The sequence below is a fragment of the Schistocerca americana genome, chromosome 2 (assembly GCF_021461395.2).
Source record: "Schistocerca americana isolate TAMUIC-IGC-003095 chromosome 2, iqSchAmer2.1, whole genome shotgun sequence".
In the NCBI taxonomy this organism is placed as follows: domain Eukaryota; kingdom Metazoa; phylum Arthropoda; class Insecta; order Orthoptera; family Acrididae; genus Schistocerca; species Schistocerca americana.
In genome coordinates, this window is record NC_060120.1 from 761391901 (window position 1) to 761414389 (window position 22489).

Here is a 22489-nt window from a genome sequence, read left to right on the forward strand (position 1 = left end):
GGACACATGCCGTTCCTTCTTCTCACGTCGGCCCTTAGGGTGAGAGGGCTGGGAGAGCTTCTCTGAAGGAGCGTCGGAGGCTGACGACGACGCAGAAGCCCTACGACCAGCAGGTGGCGGAACCTTCAGCCACTGGCTGACATCCGGCTGGGTAGGAGAAGAAACGGAGGAAGGGAGAGCCCCGAGGGACCCCTTCCGCGAGAGAGGAACTGGCGGAGGCAACGCCGGCGGAGGAGGAGGGGGAGGGATCGAGCCTCCCGGTTGTGGAGCAGATGTCACTCCCGAAGTAAGCGTGGGGGGAGCGACACAAGAGGGTTTGCCCCCAACTGCTAGGGGGGCAACAGAGGAAGGCTTGCCCCCAGGCACGAGGGGGGCAGACAGAGATACACGGCCCCGAGGGCCCACTGAAGGCGGCACAGATGAGGCGACAACCGTCGCTCGCGTGGGCGACGATAACGTGGCTGCAGCATAAGATGTTCGAATGGAAGCAGGATACAACCTTTCATATTTCTGTTTAGCCTCTCGATAAGTAAGCCGGTCCAGGGTCTTAAATTCGATTATCTTCCGCTCCTTATGAAGAACGGGGCAATCCGGCGAGCATGGAGAGTGGTGCTCCCCACAGTTGACACACACAGGCGGAGGTGCACATGGAGAATCAGGATGAGAGGGGCGTCCGCAATCTCGACATGTAGCGCTGGATGGGCAACGGGAGGACATATGCCCAAACTTCCAGCACTGGAAGCACCGCATCGGGGAAGGCACGTATGGCTTGACGTCGCAACGGTAAACCATCACCTTGACCTTCTCGGGCAAGACATCACCCTCGAAGGCCAAGATAAAGGCACCGGTGGCCACCCTGTTTGTCTTGGGTCCTCTATGTACACGACGGACACCAAGTCGGCTCTCAGCTCGTCATCGGATTGCAACAAGAGGTCACGATGGTAAATAATACCCTGGACCATATTTAAGCTACTGTGGGGAGTGACGGTAACAGGGACGTCACCCAGCTTATCACACAAGAGCAACGCTCGTGACTGGGCTGGGGAGGACGTCTTGAGGAGGATGGACCCATTCCTCATTTTTGACAATCCCGCCACTTCCCCAAACTTATCCTCCAGGTGTTCCACAAAAAACAGAGGCTTCGTCGTAAGAAAGGAGTCACCATCAGTCCTGCTGCAGACAAGGTATTGCGGTACGTAAGGCTCCCGCTTGGCACTAGATCGGCGTCCCTCCCATGGCGCAGCCAACGAGGGGAACGTCTGAGGGTCATATTGCGCTTAGAGACGCTGGTGGCCGTGCGACCACCAGCTTGGTGTGATTTATTGCGCTTCATTGCGCCACATCCGCCCAGATGCCACCTACTCCGAACGAGGGCTCTCCCCAAGGGCGCCACCCAGCCAAAGCAACGGGTACCTGGCCGATATCCCATTGCCCGGAGTCCCCGTGCCCCAGACAAGATGGGCACCTACTCCTTGGCATGCATGGGGAGGAAACAGCTCTGGCATCTGTAGTGCGATCCCTGCGTGGTCAGGGGGCTACCACCAAGAGGGTACATGACGACGCCACCACAACGGACTGGCTACCGTGCTGCATTTTAGGTGTTGAAAGGGTCCACAGTTGTTGTGGGCGCTAAGAAGAAGAGTGCGCAGAAGGCGAGAAGGAGACAACCCAGAAGATGTTGGGCGTAGTCCCCCCCCCCACACGACAATAGGTAACATGCAAGATGGTGGAGCATGATGGACCAATAGAAAAACACCACGTAAGGTGTCCTTCCCCAAATGGCACGCACTAACAACGGAAATTTGGAAAAAAATAGGTCAAACCCAAGAGGGGACCATCACAGAAGGCCAAAACGTTTGAGACTCCTTTTAGTCGCCTCTTACGACAGGCAGGAATACCGCGGGCCTATTCTTACCCCCGAACCCGCAGGGGGGATGTATTGAAGTGCAACAGATATGGCCACCAGCTCTGCAGTAAATACACTGCAGCCATCGGGCAAGGAATGCTGTTCAATATGGCCTCTGTGGACAAAGGCAAAGCCAACATTACCATCAGCCATTGAGCCGTCTGCGTAAACCACTTCAGAGCCCCAGAACACTTCAAGAATCAAGAGGAAGTAACAGCGAAGAGCCACAGGGTTAACGGAGTCCTTAGAGCCACGCAAAAGGTCCAGACGAAGCTTCGGCCTACAGCTACACCAAGGAGGTGTATGTGAATGGACCTCGAGGAGAGGTGGTGAAGGGAAGGACTCCAGTTCAGACAGAATAGATTGCAAGTGAACTGCAACCATTAGCCCTGACCTGGAACACTTATGTGAGAGGTGAAGTGCCATGGTAGGGAAAAGAAGACTGTAATTAGAATGTTCATGATACCTATGAATGTGTGCAACGTAACTGACTAGCAGCTGTGCGAGTCTGATCTTCAATGGAGGGACTCCAGCCCCCACCAGTACACTTGTCACCAGACTCGTCCTAAAAGCTTCTGTCGCTAGTCTGACTCCGCACTGGTGCAACGGGTCGAGCAAACACAATGTTGAGGGCACTGGCAAACCATAAATCACACTCCCATAATCAAGGCAGGATTGAACAAGGGATCTTTAGAGATGCAGCAGCGTGGAGGATCTGCACCCCAGTTGGTGTTGCTAAAGCAGTGGAGCGCATCGAGGTGCTGCCAACACTTCCATTTAAGCTTACGAAGATGAGGAAGCCAAGTCAAACGAGCGTCGAAAACCAGATGTAAGAATCGATAGGTCTCCACTACTGTGAGTGGATCGTCATTACGGTAAAGTGGTGGTTTCGAATGAACGATATGGCGCCAACAGGAATGCATGAGACACGTCTTCATGGTGGAAAACGAAGCCATGGGCTAGAGTCCATGACCGCACCTTGTGGATGGCTCCCTGTAGGCTACTGGAGCAGCAGTACGAAATGCAGAAGTCACCTGCGTACAGAGAAGGTGAGACGAAGGGCCTGACAGTTGCTGCTAGATTGTTAATGGCAACTACAAATAGAGAGAGACTCAATACAGAGCCCTGCAGGACTCCATTCTCCTGGATATGGAAGAAACAATGGGAGGCACCAACTTGGACATGGAAAGTACAGAGCGACAGGAGTTTCGGATAAAAATAGGGAGCGGGCCCTGGATACACCACTCATACAATGTCACGTTGTATGCTTTAGAAAAGTAAAAAAAAGATGGCAACCAGGTGTTGGCGTGTGGAAAAGGTCGTTTGGATGGCAGACTCTAGGGAGAAAAGGTTATCAGTGGGAGAGCGATCCTGGCAGAAGCCACCATGACATGGAGCCTGTAGGTCACAGGACTCCATCAACCACCAACACACCATATGTTCCAGCAGCTTACAAAGGACGTCGGTGAGGCTGATGGGCCAATAGCTGTCCACAAGTGTTTTTTTTACCAGGTTTGAGTACCAGAACGATGGTGCTCTCCCACCACTGCGATGGAAAGACGCAATCGCACCAGATCCAGTTGAAGATCACAAGGTTATGTCGCTTATAGTCAGATGAGAGATGTTTAATCTTCTGGTTGTCGATCCTATCAGGCCCAGGAGCTGTGTCGGGGCAATGTGCAAGGGCACTGAAGAGCTCCCACTCTGTAAATGGGGCATTATAGGATTCACTGTGGCATGTAGTGAATGGGAGGACTTTCCCTTCCAGCCGCCGTCTGAGAGTGCGAAAGGCTGGGGCTCGAGCAAGGTGCTCGGCAATCGCGTTTGCGTCGGTAGATAACATGCCATTTATGGCAACACCTGTTGGAGTCTTGTACCCGAAAAGACAGTTGATCTTTGACCAGACTTGGGAAGGTGACGTGTGGCACCCAACGGTCGAGACATATCTTCCAACACTCCTGTTTCAGTCGTTCGATAAGTTGGCGAATGCGACCACGGAGCAGTTTAAAGGTTATGAGGTGCTTCAGGAAAAGGTGCCACTTATGTTGCTGTAATGCTCGCCGATGCTTCTTAATTGCCACAGCGACTTCCTGCGACCACCAAGGGTGTCTTAGGCCGGGGGCACTCTAAAGAGCAAGGGATCGCGTTTCCTGCCTTAGAAACAATTGTCGTAGTCACCTGCTCAACCATCACATTGAAGTTACCGTGTGGGGGACATTCAATGGTGACAGCAGAGGTGAAAGTCTCCCAGTCCACCTTGGTTAAAGCCCATCAGGGCAGGCGCCCATGGTCCTGACACCGGGGCAATGACAGGAAGATGGGGAAGTGGTCATTACCACACAGGTCGTCATGTGCTCTTCAGTGGATAGATGGGAGAAGTCCTGGGCTGCAAATTGATAAATCGGTGGCCGAGTAACTACCTAGAGCCACACTGAAATGTGTGGTGGCCCCAGTATTTAAGAGGCAGATGCCAAACTGAGACAGTAACGTTACAACATCTCTGCCTCGGCCAGTAAGCACAGTGCCACCCAACATGGGGTTATGGGCGTTTAAATCTCCCAAAAGTAGGAAAGGTTTAGGGTGTTTTTCAATCAGTGCGGCCAATATCTTCAGGGGTACTGCACCATCTGGAGGAAGATATACATTGCAGACAGTTATTTCCTGTGCCGTCCTATTCTGACAGCCACAGCTTCAAGTGGGATTTGAAGGGGCGCAGTTTCACTACAGACTGAGTTTAGGATATAAACGAAAACTCCACCTGACACTCAATTATAATTGCTACGGTTCCTGTAATATCCCTCATAACCATGAAGGGCAGGGGTCCGCATTGCCGGGAACTTTGTTTCCTGGAGGGCAATGCAGATAGCAGGTGTAAAGCTTAACAGTTGCCGTAGCTCAGCCATGCGGTGGAAAAAACCGCCTGGAGGATGATGTCATGAGACTGGGAAGGCAGGGGAACATTCAATGAGGCAGTTTACGCCTTTGAGTCACCTGCTGCCACCGACTTATTGCCTGAGCAGTCCATATCCCTAGCTGCAAACAGGCATTGATATACGTCATTGGAGATATGTTGAAAACGTGTGCCCCGATTGGGACTCCAACCTGGGATCTCCTGCTTACGTGGCAGACGCTCTATCCATCTGAGGCACCGAGGGCACACAGAATAGTGCGCCTGCAGGGACTTTTACCTCGCACGCTCCCCGTGAGGCCCACATTCCCAACATGTTCACACAACTAAATTCGTAGTGCACCTAATAGATGTTTGCCCATCGCAGCTTGAGCTCATGAACGCCTAGAGACTGCTGGTGCTTCACCACCAGCAAGAGATGGAGGACTATTCTATCACACGTCATCTGCCCTGATAGCACCCACTCCGACCAGGGAGCCTCCCCAGGGTCGGGGCCTTCTCCACGGGTGCTACCCAGCCAAAGCAAAGGCCACCTGGCAGGATAGCCATTGCTGGGAGTCCCGATGTCCCAGGGGGATGGGCATCTACCCCTTGGCATACGTGGGGAGTTAACGATGCAGGTATCAGCAGAGCAATCCCTGTGTAGTCAGGGGCTAGAACCAACAGGGCACATGGCGGCCCCACCACAACAGACTTACTACCATGCTGGATATCAGGCGCAAAGTAGTGCATGGTGTAAAATGCACCCAGGAAGGTGTCCTCGCTCCAGAGATGGAGAATGAGCCGGCGAGAAAGAAGGCTAAGGCTGTCAATGCACCATGTAAGGCGCCCTTTCCCAATTGGCTCACTCTTTGGGAAAATTTTGAAGAATGGTGCTCAAACCCTACAGGGGACCATCACGTAAAGGCGGAAGTGTGCAAAACTCCTTTTAGTCACCTTTTACGACATGCAGATACCTCAGGCCTATTCTTAGCCCCGGACCCGCAGGGGGATGCAAAACTGTGAACTGTGTTAACAGGAGAGAATATAGCAACTCCCCCCCCCCCCCCCCTTTCCCAATCTGATGTTCGTGACAGTTTCTGATGTTCCCAAACAACTTTTTCTGGTAGGCATACATTCTTGTAAACTAGGCAGACACTATTTGCTGAAGAATGCATCTTTCAATTTTGGTCACAATAATGTGATGATGGTGCATAAGGCCATTGATGATATAGAAGTTACTACGAGTAGTGAAGTTGGAGTGCAAGTGATTCAGCAAGGGCCATCCATATTTTGTGGGTGTGTTCTGATTTTATACTTACAAATAATGATGCTGCTAATCATGGTAATGGTTGGATCACTGCTGCAATTGTGCAGTGTCCGGGTCTAGTGAAGCAGGGGATACAACTCGTCGGCTTTGACCAATGATGTCAGAATTGGCAAGAGAGCATTTATTACACAGATGAAAGAGCTAACAAGACTGTTCAGAAACAAAGGAACACAAGAGACGAAAAATATAGTTGACATGTATCAAGTCAAGTAGTATTTTCACGTTAAGGATATCGCATGTTTGTATCTTATTACTTCTGTGGAAAATGAAGGGGAAAAATGAATGGAAATATTGGTAGCACAGAATACCTCACGTCACATGTATATAGGTTGTATCTCGAACCTCATTTGAACTGTATTGGTTAACTGCAGTACGGGATACAAGTTTAGTGTACGTCGATTTCTTTGTTTTCGTTAGCATTCATATCCTGTTGTTCAGTTGAACTAGGTTGGTCAACTGAAATACGGGACACAAATTTTACATGTGTTGTTTCTTTCGCCTCTGCTACCACTAATAGTCTATTCTTACGTAGATAGTAGTACCACCGATGGCTGAAGGAGCAATGTACATAATATTTGTATCCAAAACTTCCGTTGACCTATGCTGCTAACAAACACTGCTAACGAAAATGTAGAGATGGGCGTACATTACACTTGCAACCAGTACCTCAGTTGAACTACGTGAAGAGGCAATAAGACGACACACATAAAATTTGTATCCTGTACTTCACTATGAGCCACAATTTTTTTTTTTCCACCTTCAACACCAATAGTATCGACTGAAATTTATAGTTTTGATCACAACAGTGACAACAGTATCCCATTCTTTAGTTGAGCTATATAGCTATACACAACATTTGTATCCTGCTTTCCAGTTGACATATGTAAGTAAATCTCATCAAAGTTACATATGCCGTTCTTTTCGAATAGGTAGTGTCAGTGTAAAGGTCAACTGACGGGATACAAATTTTAGTTGCGTCGGGCGCTTCGCCTTTAATACTGCCAGTACAGGTTCTAAAAAATCTTACTGATACTAGTGCTGGGAAACAAAAGAAGAACGAAAGCTGCGAAATTTCTATTACGTTCTGGAGTACAAGAAAACATAAGAAATGGTGTAATACAACAATGAAATACGTCGAAATAGACAAACGCAGTAAAAGAAAAAAATGGAAAAATGAACTTACCACACAGGAACTTCTTAAAAGAACCAAAGCTAGCCTAGAAAGACATCAACAAAAATCACATACCGACATACACAACAAACAAAACATTACAAGAAAACACACACACACACACACACACACACACACACACACACACACACACACATTCACCCCTCATCGTAATGCGAAATTAGCTAACATACTTCACAAGGTACATTTGCCCAACCTGTTTAACAAAACATTTAAACGGACAGTGTGTTTGGGAAGTATTACACCTCCATGAATATTTGTCTAAGTGACGATGTTTCCCTTTCCCTACAAGAGATTTCATGGCTGACCAATAACCCTCTATGCTATTTGTGCAAGCCCCTGTGGACAATGATCTGAATTCAATATAGTAGGTAACTATGAGACGCTGATAACCTCTTTCCCCTAAATCCCAATATGAAGAAAAACCATCTGAAATTACGATGGAACCCTCTGCAACGTGATCTTCAATTAAGCTGACCAAAACTTACTTCCTTCGACTGGTTACTACTTTAAACACTACATCGTCACACTCTTGACCTGAAACTACAACCCCCCCCCCCCCCCCCAACACCCATAATCCCACTGGAGGTTTCCCCCTGTTTCGACCATAACACCCGCCCCTCAACGGCCTCCTATATTTCATGTATTACCCACAAACTTCCCTCCAAAAAGAGTACCAATCCACAACTGTATGCTTACTCACACGACATTCATAGACACACAGCCACACAGGATCTCAAACACCAACAGTACGTGATTTTCATAATGTCTCTGAAGGCGAGCTCAGATTTTTTCTAACCATGTCCCTCATCTAATGGACCACCACAACCGATCTTTGCTGCAGCGCCATACGAATAAGTCGTGATTATGGCGACGAGATACACTTGCAAGGAGCATATGTTCGCCGCACTCATGACATTGAACATACTCGGTAATGAGACCACACATTTATAAAAAACAAATCGTGGCCAACATGTCTACGTCCATAGCCTCTCCCAAATCATCCAAGTTATCGGAACAGATAAATCTATACCTATAAATGAAAATGAGATACTAAAAATTGTCGTAAAATAAGAAACTAATAGTCCAAATTACCTCAATATCACTAAGAATGAAATTAAGTACCAAATGAATTGCAAACAACCAATTATTTGAATAAATTCACTCGAAGAATATTTTGAGCAATATGTAGCAATCTCTTTTAAAATCATATTCAGTTATTTTAATGTACAATGATAGTGATTATCCGGAACACAGAACTGTTTTATTATCTATGGCTGAAAATGAAGACATTATTATCTATGAGTAATGTATGACATCACTGGTCAAAGCCAACAGGTTGTATCCCCTGCTTCAATAGACCCCAGTGTCCTGGTGATACAGTGAAAGCCGCTGCAGGTCTGGAGAGTTGTAATAGTAGTAACTGATTGCTTATTGTACATTTCATTTCAAGTGAACGAGTTGTTTATCAGGGACAAGGGTCAGTCACATTTTAAGTCAATGATGCTATATCAGTTGTATTTTACACCCACGATGCTTTTCCCTTATCCTTGTTACTGTCAATATCTGCCACGGATGATGGAGTTGCCAATAAGGTCTATGACTAATATTGGTTTATGTACTACAGAACAGACAGACTTGTCACTTAGGTTGTCTCAAACAATTTTTCTTTCAGAAATGACTTCTGGTATTCCACCAATGACTCGGCTGCTTCTAACTATCTGGTATTTCTGTTGGAGGCTTTCACCGATATAGAAAAAGGAACGCCAGCAGCACTACTATTTAATCTGCCTCGCCCTTGGACATGACAAGTTTCAAACTGCACAAGAATGAACTGTTAGAGCACAAGATTGTTTCTTCAGAATCCTTTAATTCCCATCAATGCCCCATATAAAAATTCTTTGCTGCAGCTCACTGAATTGCACTCACTTTTTCTGACCTGATATTGTCTCATGAACAGAAACACTGAACAAGAAAAATATGTTTACACCTAGTGCCTTTAAGCACATCACACCATATACAGCTTGCAATCACAATCGTGAAGAATTATTTATAATACATTGCATTCTCTATATACACTGCATTCTCTATTAGCTCACATGAAATAGGTACCAGAATATTTATAATATTCATATTTCATAAATTTTTCAAAGGTTTTTGAAGGCATGACATCCTCAAGTGCAATAATTTAACATATTTATGAAGCAGCTGTTGTGAATCTTGCCTGTGAATTATATGGCAAACATTGCTGGCATTCTGACAAATGGTGGCGAGTCTGATAAGCAACTCAACTTTAAGAGCATCAAAGCCATAAGTTAAGCCAGGAGATGAATGTCTGAATTAGCCAAGCCATATTCCCTCCCACAGCTGATGCACAAACTAAAGTTACGCATAAACCATTATTGTTCCTCCTACATCAGATGAGACTAAACAAACAGATTAACATGCATTAAGCCATACATATAATTCTACCTCAGTAATCTAAAGAGATTTATGGTTGCATATTGTCAACACTGGCAACTTATTCTCTCTGCATATGCCCCAATTATAATCACACAACCATTACATGATAAAATCTGCATCTTTCCATGTGCAAGACTTTCGAAACTAGTGAAGAATTAATGTACAGAGGGGAAGAGTTTACAAATTTTCTTTCTGTATGTCACCCACTGCTGCTTCAATTAATAACTCATTCAAAGATGCAAATATAACAAGCTAGCTAGTGAGCAAAATCTCAGAATTGTGAACCAGTAAGCTTTCCTCAATTACTTTTATCTTGTCACCAAATGCAAGACACTGAAAATACCACATAATATAAAATAACCTTATCACAAACAAAAATAATATACTATTACAAAACCACTGCTGCAGAATAACCATCATCGAAGCTATAGCTCAGGTTTTTTTCCCTGGGGTGTCAGCTTACCTTCAAAATGCACTGTCTTAACAGCTCCCCAATATGCATTCAAACGGTTTGGAATTTAAAAACTAGCATTCCTTTTCCGTTGCTTTCATCCGAACATTCGAAACACATACCTGTTAGTGGTTTAATGGACGTCTGATTATCTTTGTTAGGCTATATTGTTTCATTGCGTTACTTGTTGATTTGCGTGCTAAAACATTTCTCATTAGTTGTGGCGACATCAACACCTGTTTTCCATTACACTCCTTAAACTTTTAACATACCCACTAATCTGTCCTCAAAATACTAATTATGTTATTGGAAACACTTCTCACTCTTGTTTACGATTGACTGTATCAGAGATGACATCTAAATCAATCGTATATCCTTAATTTCGCGCACAAGATCAATTTGCGTTGCCAACATAACAGAATGGGAACGCTACACGGCGAATACCGAACCGCGGAATAAAATGCCATTATACAACATGCTTTCACAGTTACACCATCGTTGCCAGCAGTTCGCCTATTCCTCAAACAGCTGTCCTTGACAGCATTATTCTTATCCTACAGTAAGCAACCGTGTTGCCCCATAGAATGCGTGCATCACTAGCAAAGTGCTCCCACAGTCTATTATGTTAGACTGTGGTGCTCCAATAAGCCATATCTTTGGTTCTCTTATGAGGCGTTTAAAGTCACACAGTTGGTATGCGTCATTACATAGCGCTGTAAGTAACCAATGAGAAACATCACAACAGAGGGCATGCGTCTGAATCTTTAGGTCGCGAAATACAATTTCCCCATCCATTCGGTGTTCAGCTATGGCGCACAAAACTGTTCATTTTAGTGACCTGGTCATTATGGGTTTCAGAGGTGGTGACGTAGTGAAGTGGTGCATGTCGAATGGTTTCCTTGACCAAGAAAGAAAATGCACGAAGTGTGGTGAACCAATGACGCTAATTGGCCGTACAAACCACCGTGATGGGGTTCTGTGGGGATGCGAAAAGAATGACCACAGAATCAGCTGCAGTGTCCGAAATAACACATGGTTTTCGGGAAGCAAGCTAAGTCTCATCACGATTTTGAAGTTGACGTATCTCTGGGTCAAACGATGCAGAAATGTTTTCATCGTTGATGAACTTAAGTTATCGAGGAAGACAGTGGTTGAGTGGAAACACTTGTGTAGGGAAGTGTGCGTAGAAATGTGTCTCAGAGAAGGAGAAAAACTTGGAGGAGAAAGCGTGATTGTGGAAATCGACGAAGCAATCCTTGGAAGGAGGAAATTTGCTAAAGGGAATAAAGGCACAGGAAGGTGGATATTCGCGGGAATACAAAGAGGGACACACAAGTGTTTTTTTAAAGTTGCCGCTAAACGGAAGAAAACTGTGCTCTTTAATGTCATAAAGGAATTTATTCTTCCAGGAACGACAGTTATTTCTCAGTGTTTTAGTTCTTACAAGTGTTTAGAAGACGAAAGTTTCAAGCATTTGATTGTGAACGATAAATTAACGTTCAAGATCCCTGAAACAGGTGCACGTAACATAAAAGAAAACACCTGGTCGACGATAAAAAGGATGTTAAATGGGCGTAACCAGTGCAGTAATATGTTAAATACTCACGTATTCGAATATCTGTGGAGGCAGAAGTGGAGTGGAGAAAAAGACCTTTTCGTACGTTTTATGAAATCTGCAGCAACTGTTTACAAGCGTCAATAAAATGTATTTTATGTTTCACTTATTTTACGGAAAAAAGTATTAAATCATTTATAAAGCAATACATTTTTCTCTGAAAAATTAGGTTTGTTCATACTCTGGCACTTAATGTTATGGTTAGGTCTAAAATCTGATTACTTCTTCCTAAATCAAGATGAGAAACACTGTTTCATCACTGAATATAGAAACCAGCTGCTCCACAATATTAGGCTTCCATAATGCTTTTTGGCAGGTGTTATGACACTTTTAGATAAAGAGTGTGGACGGCTCCTCATATTTTACTCCTTTATTTTATGCAGTAAAAGCCAGAATCCGCATACTTGCCTCTGTCATTAGCACCTTGTAGTAACATATTGACTAATCTGTTTATTGTGAAATTGAAAGAACAGTGCACAGCAATGTTTTACATTTAGACAGTGTCCCTAGAGAAAAGCTCAATATTCTGGGAGATGATGCAATGAATAATTACAAAGAGAAAGTTGTAACAGTTGTCATAATGTAACCCTTTTAATGAAACTGTGTCTAATCAATTTATTTGTGCTCTCTTCATGCTGATGTTTGCCAGATCCCTTATGGAAAGCACAAGCACCTGTTGCTTACATACTTTCAGGTCTGACACAATATTCTCCACTGGTAACTTGTTTAAAGGCATAAATAGTTTTTACAAATGTGGTTGTATTTGATGTGGATTGATCATTTGCTGTACCAAAAAGTAACAAAACTAAGCTAGTTAATTACTTTATACTATTTCAGTTTAAATCCCTAAACAGAGGTCACATCTACCTTTTTTATGCTGGAAAGTATTGTAACAAGCATTGTATGAAACAAAAATTAACTATGTGAAACTTAGGATTTTGCTGGTGGTGGCACGGGGGAAACCCTGGAATTTGGAGGGAAAAAATTCTTTGGAAACAATCTTCATAACAAAATTTCATTTTTATGCATCATTCCAGCATTTTAATAATTGAACTTTTATCTTTCCAATGATGCTAAATTGAATAAAACAGATTCATAAATAAAGTTATAGTGGTTACAAATTTATAACCCATCTTGTCTCTTGACACCAGTTTGAGAAAATGATGAATAGTTCAAAAGGGTCTTTAAACTAGATTTGATTGAAAATTCGAGAAAAATTACTTTGCTTTAACCCTCTTTCATTATGTACTTTCTAACACGAATTTTTCACCATTCATGTGAAGATGCTGCTTTATATTTGGATGATTTTAAATGAAATTAGCCAAATTATTCACAAAACATATTGATTGCTCTTTAGCAACTGCACAGAGAACCTACTTGTTATCAACCCTCCATAACTGAAGCAGTTATCTGAGTATTTTAGAAGTTAATATGTAAACATGCAATCAAAAAAATTAACACTTCATGCCAAATATTGTGTGCTGGACTGGGATTGCAACCTGGGAACCTTGTGTTTCACAGGAAAGCACTCTAATAAGTTATCCGAGCATGACGCACAGACCCCAGCATTGCCTTGTCTCCTACCTTCCCCTCAGTCCAGTACACAGTTTTAAACTGCCAGAAAGTTTCAAATCAATGTACATGAGCTTAACTGCAGAGTGCAAATTCATTCTGGATGCCATCAAAATCTTGTTTATGAAATTTCTTGCATACTTTCATGTCTTATTGCTAAATATTTTCACTGCCTGTTTACTTTATTTCTATTTCATAAGAAAGAGCGTGCGTTTTGTATTAGAAAATGTTCTGTTTGTTTTGGAGACCTCCATATATATGGTCAAAAAATGAGCTTTAAGATAAAACTATGAAACATTTGGGATCCAACATTTTAACAAGTGCATTTTTCCAAGAAACTTAAAAAATGCTTAGTAGTTACATTAATTAATCTGGCTACGAATACAGCTTTTGGAGGAGAATGGCCAAGATGTGAGCTAGCACTTTCTCTGCTTTCTGTTTGTTAATTAATCTTGAAGACACTGAGGAGAATAACAGCAGCAAGGAGTTTGCAAAACTCATTCTGGCAAGTCAGGAATAATTTTTATGAGTTTCCTTAATTCATCTGATTTGTTTTTGCAAATGGATTACAGTAGCACTTTTGCAATACGTCAAATAGAGATAAGCATGTAATAAATTCTTTTAAGCATATTGACGGTTTCAAAAGAGTGGGTTGGTCAGATTGGAACTGTGTCAGTGAATCAGGTTTCTTTTTGCAATCACTAATAACAGGCTAACTGGCACTCTGGATTGTCTACACCACCTATTGTCAGAGGTGGTAAGTCACGGCCATCATCTGGTTTCATTTGTCATAAGCAAAATTTTAACCTTTTATGGTACAAAATCTTCGAGCTGCTTAGTAAACAAAACAATTCTGTTTTTATTGTAGATATTAAAATGCTGCACACATTAGTCAGTGTGCACCTGGGAACAACTGCATCTAGTACTTGAAATATATTTCTCCAAGTGAGCGATAGGCTGTTTCCAATTTCCAGTGCAGTTATTATTTCTTGGTTATATAAGATACAAAAAAGCAAATACAACAATGTGTGTTGTGATCTGTTAGATATGTGACTATATACACACACACACACACACACACACACACACACACACACACACACCTTGATGGTAATGATAACTTTAGTGCGGGTGAACACTACGTCCAAACTCTTGCAGGAATCAGATAAGGCTGCGAGAACTTAGGATAATGGTGGTGGATGCTGAATGTGTAGAGTGCGCCAAGTTGAGAATTTGGGTTGGCAAGGAAACACATCTGGTAAGTCGAAGAAGTAATTCAATGCCCAGTTGTCACAGACCTGCATTTCTCTCAAGTCATGTAAATATAAAAAATTATGGCACCCAAAAGTAACAGACTGTTACAGCAAACATAGGAAAAATAGTTAGCAAAGTATGCAAGAATTTAATAAAAACTAGTGACCTGTTCATATATTAATAACTTCTAAAATATTCTTATAGTTGAGTACATCTGGTAAGTACTTCTCTGCAGACTTACTGGGTTGAAAAATTGTCATGATATTTTCCAAACCCTGACATCTCTCAATTACTTTCAATATCAAGCAGCCTTAAAGTTGTCCAAAACTGTTGAAGAGCTGGCTTAACATTTTGCAACCATTTATTGAAATCCCCCTAAAGACTTGAATTTTTTAAATCTTTAGCTCAAAATTTGACACAAATTAGTTTTCAGCTATAGGGAACATATATGCACAATTTCATTCAAATCAGCGATGGAGAGGTGGGGATGATTCCTGAAATATGTCACCTTCCTGTGGAATGACACTGTTATACTGAGTATTGTGATGAAGCAATAGATACGTAAGAAATATGGGTCTTCACAGTGCCACAAATTATGTAACTGTAGTTCTGTTTTGACTTAAACAAGGTAAAATACAATGCAGAAGTTTATAATGCTTTATTAGTTACTGAATAAAACTTACAGGGACAAACAGCATGCTCACTGAACCACAACAGAACGCTATCTATGAGAGTAGCTTTAGTTTTGTCTCCCCTCATTCTGACTACAGGTGGAGGCCTGAGTGGCCTACTGCATCTGTCTAACCCTCTTGAACCCTCACCCTGAGGAATAGTTTCCTGTGGTTATCCATCTGTTGGTAGTACTGGCATTTCCCCTTCTGAAGGTAAGTACTGGCCAGCCAATAGCTTTCCTTGTAATTTTACAGTTTACTCAAATTCTTCCTTTGGATGCTCATAGCACAACAATTCATTAAATGCTACAAATGGGAATACTACTGACAGAATCTACTGTCAACAAAAATGTTTATGCACATTCAACAAAGAAATTGGTGTTAACAATTATTTGTTCCGAGATTACCACAAACTGATGTAGGTTAAATAGAAGCCAACGGCTAAGAAGCTACTGGACTCTCATTAAGGGACCAGTACACACCTAATGTAAACTATAATGGCTCTGCACTACTCTGCAAAAGGAAACAGCATGAATACAGAAGCAACTTGTACAGATCCATGTTTGCACATTAAATTTTACTTTTACCAAACAGGGTCACAGAATTACCTTAAAAAAAAGTTGAGAGATGAGCCCAAAAAGTACAGAAGTGACCAAAGCAGAGCATGAACAACAGAAAGAGGTGAGAAATGAAATACAAGAAATGTGGAGGGATCAGGTAAACCTTACAGTGAAATAATGCACAGATGAAACTGCCACATTTTTGCGTATTATTTGCTCCACTACCGGTTTCAATCATCAGATGTGAGCACCTTCAAATGTTCACTGCCTTGATGGGGAAAAGATAACACCATGGGGCAGTCTTATCTACACATTAATTCATAACAGTCACTGCCCCCCCCCCCCCACGCCGTGCCTTCACTTCCTATGCCACCACTGAAATGCCTAAACAGCACCGACAATAAGAGAAGACAAAGCAAGAAAACAGATGCCTGCTGTCCTAGTCAAGTGCCACCTTCTTATAGTCATACAAATACTCATTGTCCTTATGAAGAGCTGTTAAAGGAATCCACAACAGTATTCCCAACCAGTCTGGTGGGGGCAGGGGGTTAGATTTGAGAACAGCTCTTCCTAAACTCATTGAGGTCAGTACTTAAATTGATGTAACATTCAGGTTAACCGAAGTGTCCGATTCCACCCGTCGGCTTTGACCTGTGACGTAAGGCTGTTGTGGTGTGTGATGGCATGACGGTGCAGAGTGTAATTGGTGATAGTGGCGTGTTTGCAGGTGTAATTTTGATATGATTGGTGGTGTGTTTGTGTGTTAGGTAATGTTTTTGGTTTAGTTTGCATGTGTAGCGTGTTTATAGGTGGCGTATTGTTGTGGTCGGTGGTTCTCTCTGGTGGTGTGTGTATGGTTTGCATGTCGTAGGGTATTGGGTTCACTTGCGTGGTAGAATTGCATGTGCGTGGTATCGGTGGTGACTGTGCTTTCAGCAGAATATTTTTCAGTGAGTTAACGATTTTGGTTTTGTTATGTCGACGTTACTGTAGTTTTTTTTCTGTTCGTCATGTTTGAATTTTGGAAAATCACTTTGGTTTATGTCTTTTGTAGGTGTGGATGTGACTGACAAGGTCAACAGTTTTTGGTTGTTGGAGATGATGGTGATGGGGGACAGGGTGTTGTCTCTAATAAAATTTCATCAGCTATTCAGCCTGTTGGCTGAAGTCGCGAAGAGTTCAGTGTGTCGTGAAGAAATGAGGCTTAGTAAAGTTCCAGCGTCTCAGATCACGGACAGCTATATGTGGAGAGAAGTGTTCGATTCTAATTTTGATTTTCTAGGTGTTTATATGTTTGTGGATGGATTAAGTGTGGTGAGGGTGAGAGTTTTGAGACTGACAGTGTGGTATTGGTAATTGCTGTTGACCTATATAGGTCAAGGGAAGTGTTCAATTCCAATTTTATTCTTCTGTTGCGCTTTTTGAGATAGTGATGATTGTGGACATGGTTGTAGTTTTGGGTTTCATGATTTGGTATCAGTATTTTCTGTTTACTTACATAGGTCAAGGGAAGTGTTCAATTCCGGTGCATATTGTTTTTAGTTGATATTGGGAAGGTTGTGGTCGTTTTATCATTTTTGTCATTTGGTTTAGTGGCATGTGTATTTTTAGTTTGCCCCACCCAAAAACCCCCAATTTCTCTCGCTTGTCCCGTTAGTTTCATTATATATTTGGAGGAACATGTATTTGATGGTTTTTTGATCTATTTTTGTATTTGTTGTCATGTTTACGTTATGACATCAGTCGCGATATGGGAGAAGTTACGAATGGTCATTTCCGCATTATTGGTGACGTCACTGGTCAAAGCAGACAGGTGGAATTGGACGTTTCTGTTAACCCTAACATTCCATACATATAATCCTTGGACATGTTAGACTTCATAACATCTATGTATACTAACATCATGCCAATTTTAATACCTTTGTATGAACAACAACAATAGTAATGCTGATTCAGTGTGCGTCACAGGCCTGGTGCAATTCTTCCAACTGCACATCACTGTGGTACTTTGGATGTCTGTAACTCGCCTCACTAATCTTACATGGGAAAGGACACCTGCAGTTTCACACAGAACAATCACATGTCGTTTCTGGTGATCTTCATATCACTGAGGTGTGAAGCTTATGTTAATGAGAGACTGAAATGTGAGATGCTTCAGCCAGGATTTCAACTCGAGACCTTTCAGTTTTCAGGCATACACTTTACCACTAGGTTGCCAGGTGCAACAATTTCTTAATAATCTCTGCTAGCTGCAATACTGAATTTTCCAACAAATCCTAGAGAACTACTAAGTAAAATGTCTTGCAGTACTGAGAATAGATAATGTGTGATTGGACAATGTTTAAAATATGCAAATTATGTTCTCAACATAAGTCCTTAAGATTACAATGCTGAGAAGAAAAAAACAACATCTGGAAGCATTGGATGGAAGTTGGTGGGAACCCCAAGCGGGGATAGAAAGAACACAGCTCCACTGAAAATCTTGAATGAGATTCGGGAACGTATTTTCATTTAATGTCCATTGTTTCATAAGAAAAGGCTAATTATTTTGGGAACTAGAAGGAGAAAGTTGGGAGAAGGCAAGTTATAGGGCCTACTAGGAATATATTTTCCAACAACGTACCAAGATGAAATACAGCCTGTACACTGGAATTCTGAGGCAAATGATCACCTTTACAAAGTGTGCTTGGCCCAATGAAAACATAAAGCTGTCATATGGTATTGTAAGGGATGACTAGTATCAGCTGTGACATTTCTTAATGCTATCACAAGTGACCCAAGGAAAAATTTCCAAATTTAGATACTACTTGCATGTATGTGTTGTACAGTTTAAAAATAGATATGTACTCTCAAGGTTATGTTTGGTGGAGGAGGTTTTTAATCTGCAGAGCGATTGGACCTTCCTTGCTGATTCTCACAGTAAGGGAGCTATAGATGGTGTTGAGGATGTGTGCTGGGGGGGGGGGGGGGGAGAAAAAAAAAAGGAGTGGCAACAAATAATGGCCAGGCATAAACTATGATCAGTGCAGACGACTAATATGAATATGCAAGGAAATAGTCAAGTAGCAACAATCCTCTTTGTACTGACTCACGCAGTCTCTGAATGGTAAACATTCACAGTGTCAGTGACTTTTCTGTTGTGTGCTGTGGTTGTTAAGTGTGAGTGGGGAATAACGGGAACTGGACACTATGAATGATGAGTCAGATGATTAAATAAGGTGGCAGAACCAAAGAGAAAATAATGTTCTATAAATGTAGTCATGACACGAAGTGTACGAAATTACGCGGTGGCGTGATGGACTATACTGTGCAGAATATCCTGTAAAATGTGTACTATTAGGTTCCTATGTAAACACAACCTTTTGAAAAATACCCCACAAAATTTTCGAAATGATCATTGGGCTACGCTACAGTTCTGTCTGTCACAAAAGCCAGGTCTCCTCTAGTCACATGTGCTGGCTTCACCAGCTCACAACCAGACTACAACATTGGAATACCTATCAATACCCCAAGAAATTCTGCCATGTTCCAAGAAACATGCAATAAATTCATTCAGAAAACAGTAACCAACCTTATAATCAGTAACAGGCAGATCAGTAATATTTTCAAATAACTTCCGGGTTATTTCAAAGTTGTATACGCCAGGAGAAACTCAGGTCTCAGATCAGTAATAGTCAGTCTTGCATTGTCCCATGTCAAAAACAATAGTAGTCAATTCATATATCCTGCCGAAACATGTTACCAAAGTCAGTGAATCTCACTGGCAACTGAGAATGCACCGGAATGGCTATGACCAACGGAAACAAACTGCCAACATGCAGCGGAAGAACTACCAAACATGATATGTGCACTTTAACCCTCAGAATTATGCAACATCTACTCCAAAAGATGTGACACTTAGAAAAGCACAGATTCCAAAACAAAACCTGATTTTGAAGTACATACACATTTGAGTCTTATGTGCTCAACTGCAGGTCAAAATTAGAAAAGCTTGTTGTTTTAGGGCAAAATTCAGCCATTGCAATAAAAGTGAAGCTAAAATACAGTGATGCATATTCCAACAAAGACCATTTTCAACTCTCATTTAACAATGAATCCCCCAAGCTACTGAAACTAGTGTTAGAAAATATTTCTTACATTAGCTGAAAACAGTCAGAGGGTACATTTCTGAACTGACAATGAACAAGTTAGGTGTATTTTGGACCCCAATTAACAAAATATAATTGACTTAGCTACTTGTTTTCCTTGCTCAAAACGACTTTTGAATTATCTGCAATGAAGTGTGTACTTTGATACATTCAAGTAGGCCTATGTAAAAAAAACTGGTCAATGATTTTTCATGTGGATTAATAAAAATATATGTGATTTAGTATTTTAACTGCATCACTGTAAACCTGCCTGCATGTCACAACTTTAAGCACTGATTGCTCCTGACAGTTTGTACTTATGTGTGTTGCTCTCTTCACTGTCAATACCTCAGCACCACACATTTGGTCTTCATTACTAATCGTCTGTACCCTGTTAACATCGTATCATACGTCAGAACGATCACTGACACAATATGTCAGGCTAATGTTCATGGTTCACTATCTTTTCACACTATATCATATGGAACATGTCAACATAAAAACATTTAATACACGATCGTTTACTGAACTTATCTGCAACGCAATGCCCGACTGTTGTAATAAAACAAATATTCCAGAATTTCAAAATAAACGACAACTGATTACCAAATCGTATGGCTTATAGCAATAGCTTTTTTTTGTGAGGTAACATGCAATTGGCATTAATGTATAACTTTACGTATCAATGACAGTGGGGGTTTCTGAACAATCAGGTGAAATATACAATGAAGATAGGGAACGTTAGTGGTATATTTACTTACATTTGTTTTCCTGAGAAGATCAGTCTCTGTTGCTGCGGTGGTATTCCCTCCTTTTCTTCGACGCGTTCCTTTATTCTCTCAACTTTATCAGTTGGTTCAATATCTATTTCAATCTGGGCATGCAGGGACAGATTCAGAGAAATAGTTACTAGCCAGATAACGAGTACGTTACTGCATTTTTGTATATTGTTTAGATTATGACAAAATCGATATAAATAATGTCAAACAATTCTGCAGTCAACTACAGGACATAGCAAAAGTATGATGTTCGAAGCAAGTATGAAATGTATACCACGATATTCTAAGGTACATTATGAAAGAATACGATACTTACTTCCTTTCCCGTCAATGTCTTCACGCCGAACATGGAAATAAACACAAAGTTATTAAATGCTATGAGTGCAGTTAAGGAGTGAAGAAACTCTATAAGAAATTTAAAAAATAACTTACTTTCACTTTGATCAGCATTTTTTATTTTTTCGAGAGGTGAATAAAGAAACAAGAAACTTCCTTACACCTGAATACCTTTCCCACCACAGCAAATCGCACAACCGCAAGCTGAATCAAAGATGCAACATAACATTACAACAAGAAGAGGGGAAAATGTGATCTATGGAATACGTCTGCGATATTTTATCAATACTTAGTAAGTTCAGGCATCGTCAAGCATTCTTAAAGGTCGGTCCACACGTAATACTCGGTCTACGCAGATACCTACGGGAATGTAGAAGATTGCCCTGATTCTCGTGCGTTTACACGACAAAGTTTCAACTTTCAATATATTGCTAGCCCGCCATCTGCCGATGAAGGAAAGAATTCCCGGCAACAAGAGGATACCCTCCGGCAAAGGGACTTTAGTTCAGGACACTTAGAGCTTGACCTGAACTATAGAATCGGTGGCAGGTGCTGGCGGCACCGGATCAGGCAGTCAGATAGCAGTCACAGTTTCACGGCTCGAAGAAGTCAAATGTAGCGGCGTCTCAAGTTCGTCGATGACGACGACGACTGGTGAACGTTGTACTTCATGGTGGGATCCATCATCCAGCAGCAGTTATGTGCCAGTGACGCTGCAGAAGCATACTGAGGTCTCAGTTCACTGGCATTTGTAAAGAGTGTGACTCGGAGTTGGGCAGTTTCCACTGACTTGTGGGGGTGTCGTCCAGTGGGCAGGCTGTGGCAGCAACCCGATTACAGTTCTGGTCTGCTTTCCATGCTGCTAGTGCTTTTGGCCATTATCTTTCCTCCCTTCTTAAGTTAATCCTGTTCACCGGATTACTGCTTAAGAGCCTGGCTGCAATAGAGATGCTGATTTTCTTATCACCGTTTCTGCACTTTACATTCTATTGCTCAAAGTCACAGTGAAAAACGAACTTATAACTTTTCTACTCTGCTCATCCATCTTCCCTTTTTATATTAAATAATGTACACTACCGCAATCTTGTGAAGCTTAAATGACGTTTATAGGTTCACCTTTGTTTTCCCCCTTTTTGTACAGCTTAATTTCATGTATTGTGGTTATTTCTTCGCAGATGCTAACATGACTACTATGGATCCATAGGTTGAAGGAAGTGAGGGTGTAATTTGTGTGACCCTACATCTGAGGTGACATTACCCCACACTTTGAGAATTACGCAGGCAGCCGATGTGTTAGTTCCTATGGTGATGTGATCTAGCAGGTAGATTAATGTCTAACTGGTGTT

The 22489-nt window shown here is 42.1% G+C and overlaps 1 protein-coding gene across 1 annotated transcript in view; it reads right to left on the minus strand.

The window, feature by feature from the left end:
* LOC124595758 (NEDD8) overlaps window positions 1–21353 on the minus strand; it is a 59412-nt gene extending 38059 nt beyond the window's left edge. The window contains exons 1-3 of the mRNA XM_047134636.1: window positions 21240–21353; window positions 21124–21141; window positions 20790–20902 (exon numbers count right to left, since the gene is read on the minus strand). Of these exons, the coding sequence (XP_046990592.1) occupies window positions 20790–20902; window positions 21124–21141; window positions 21240–21257 (149 nt within the window). The 5' untranslated portion in view covers window positions 21258–21353. The remainder of the gene's footprint in view (window positions 1–20789; window positions 20903–21123; window positions 21142–21239) is intronic.
* Between the last annotated feature and the right edge of the window lie 1136 nt (window positions 21354–22489).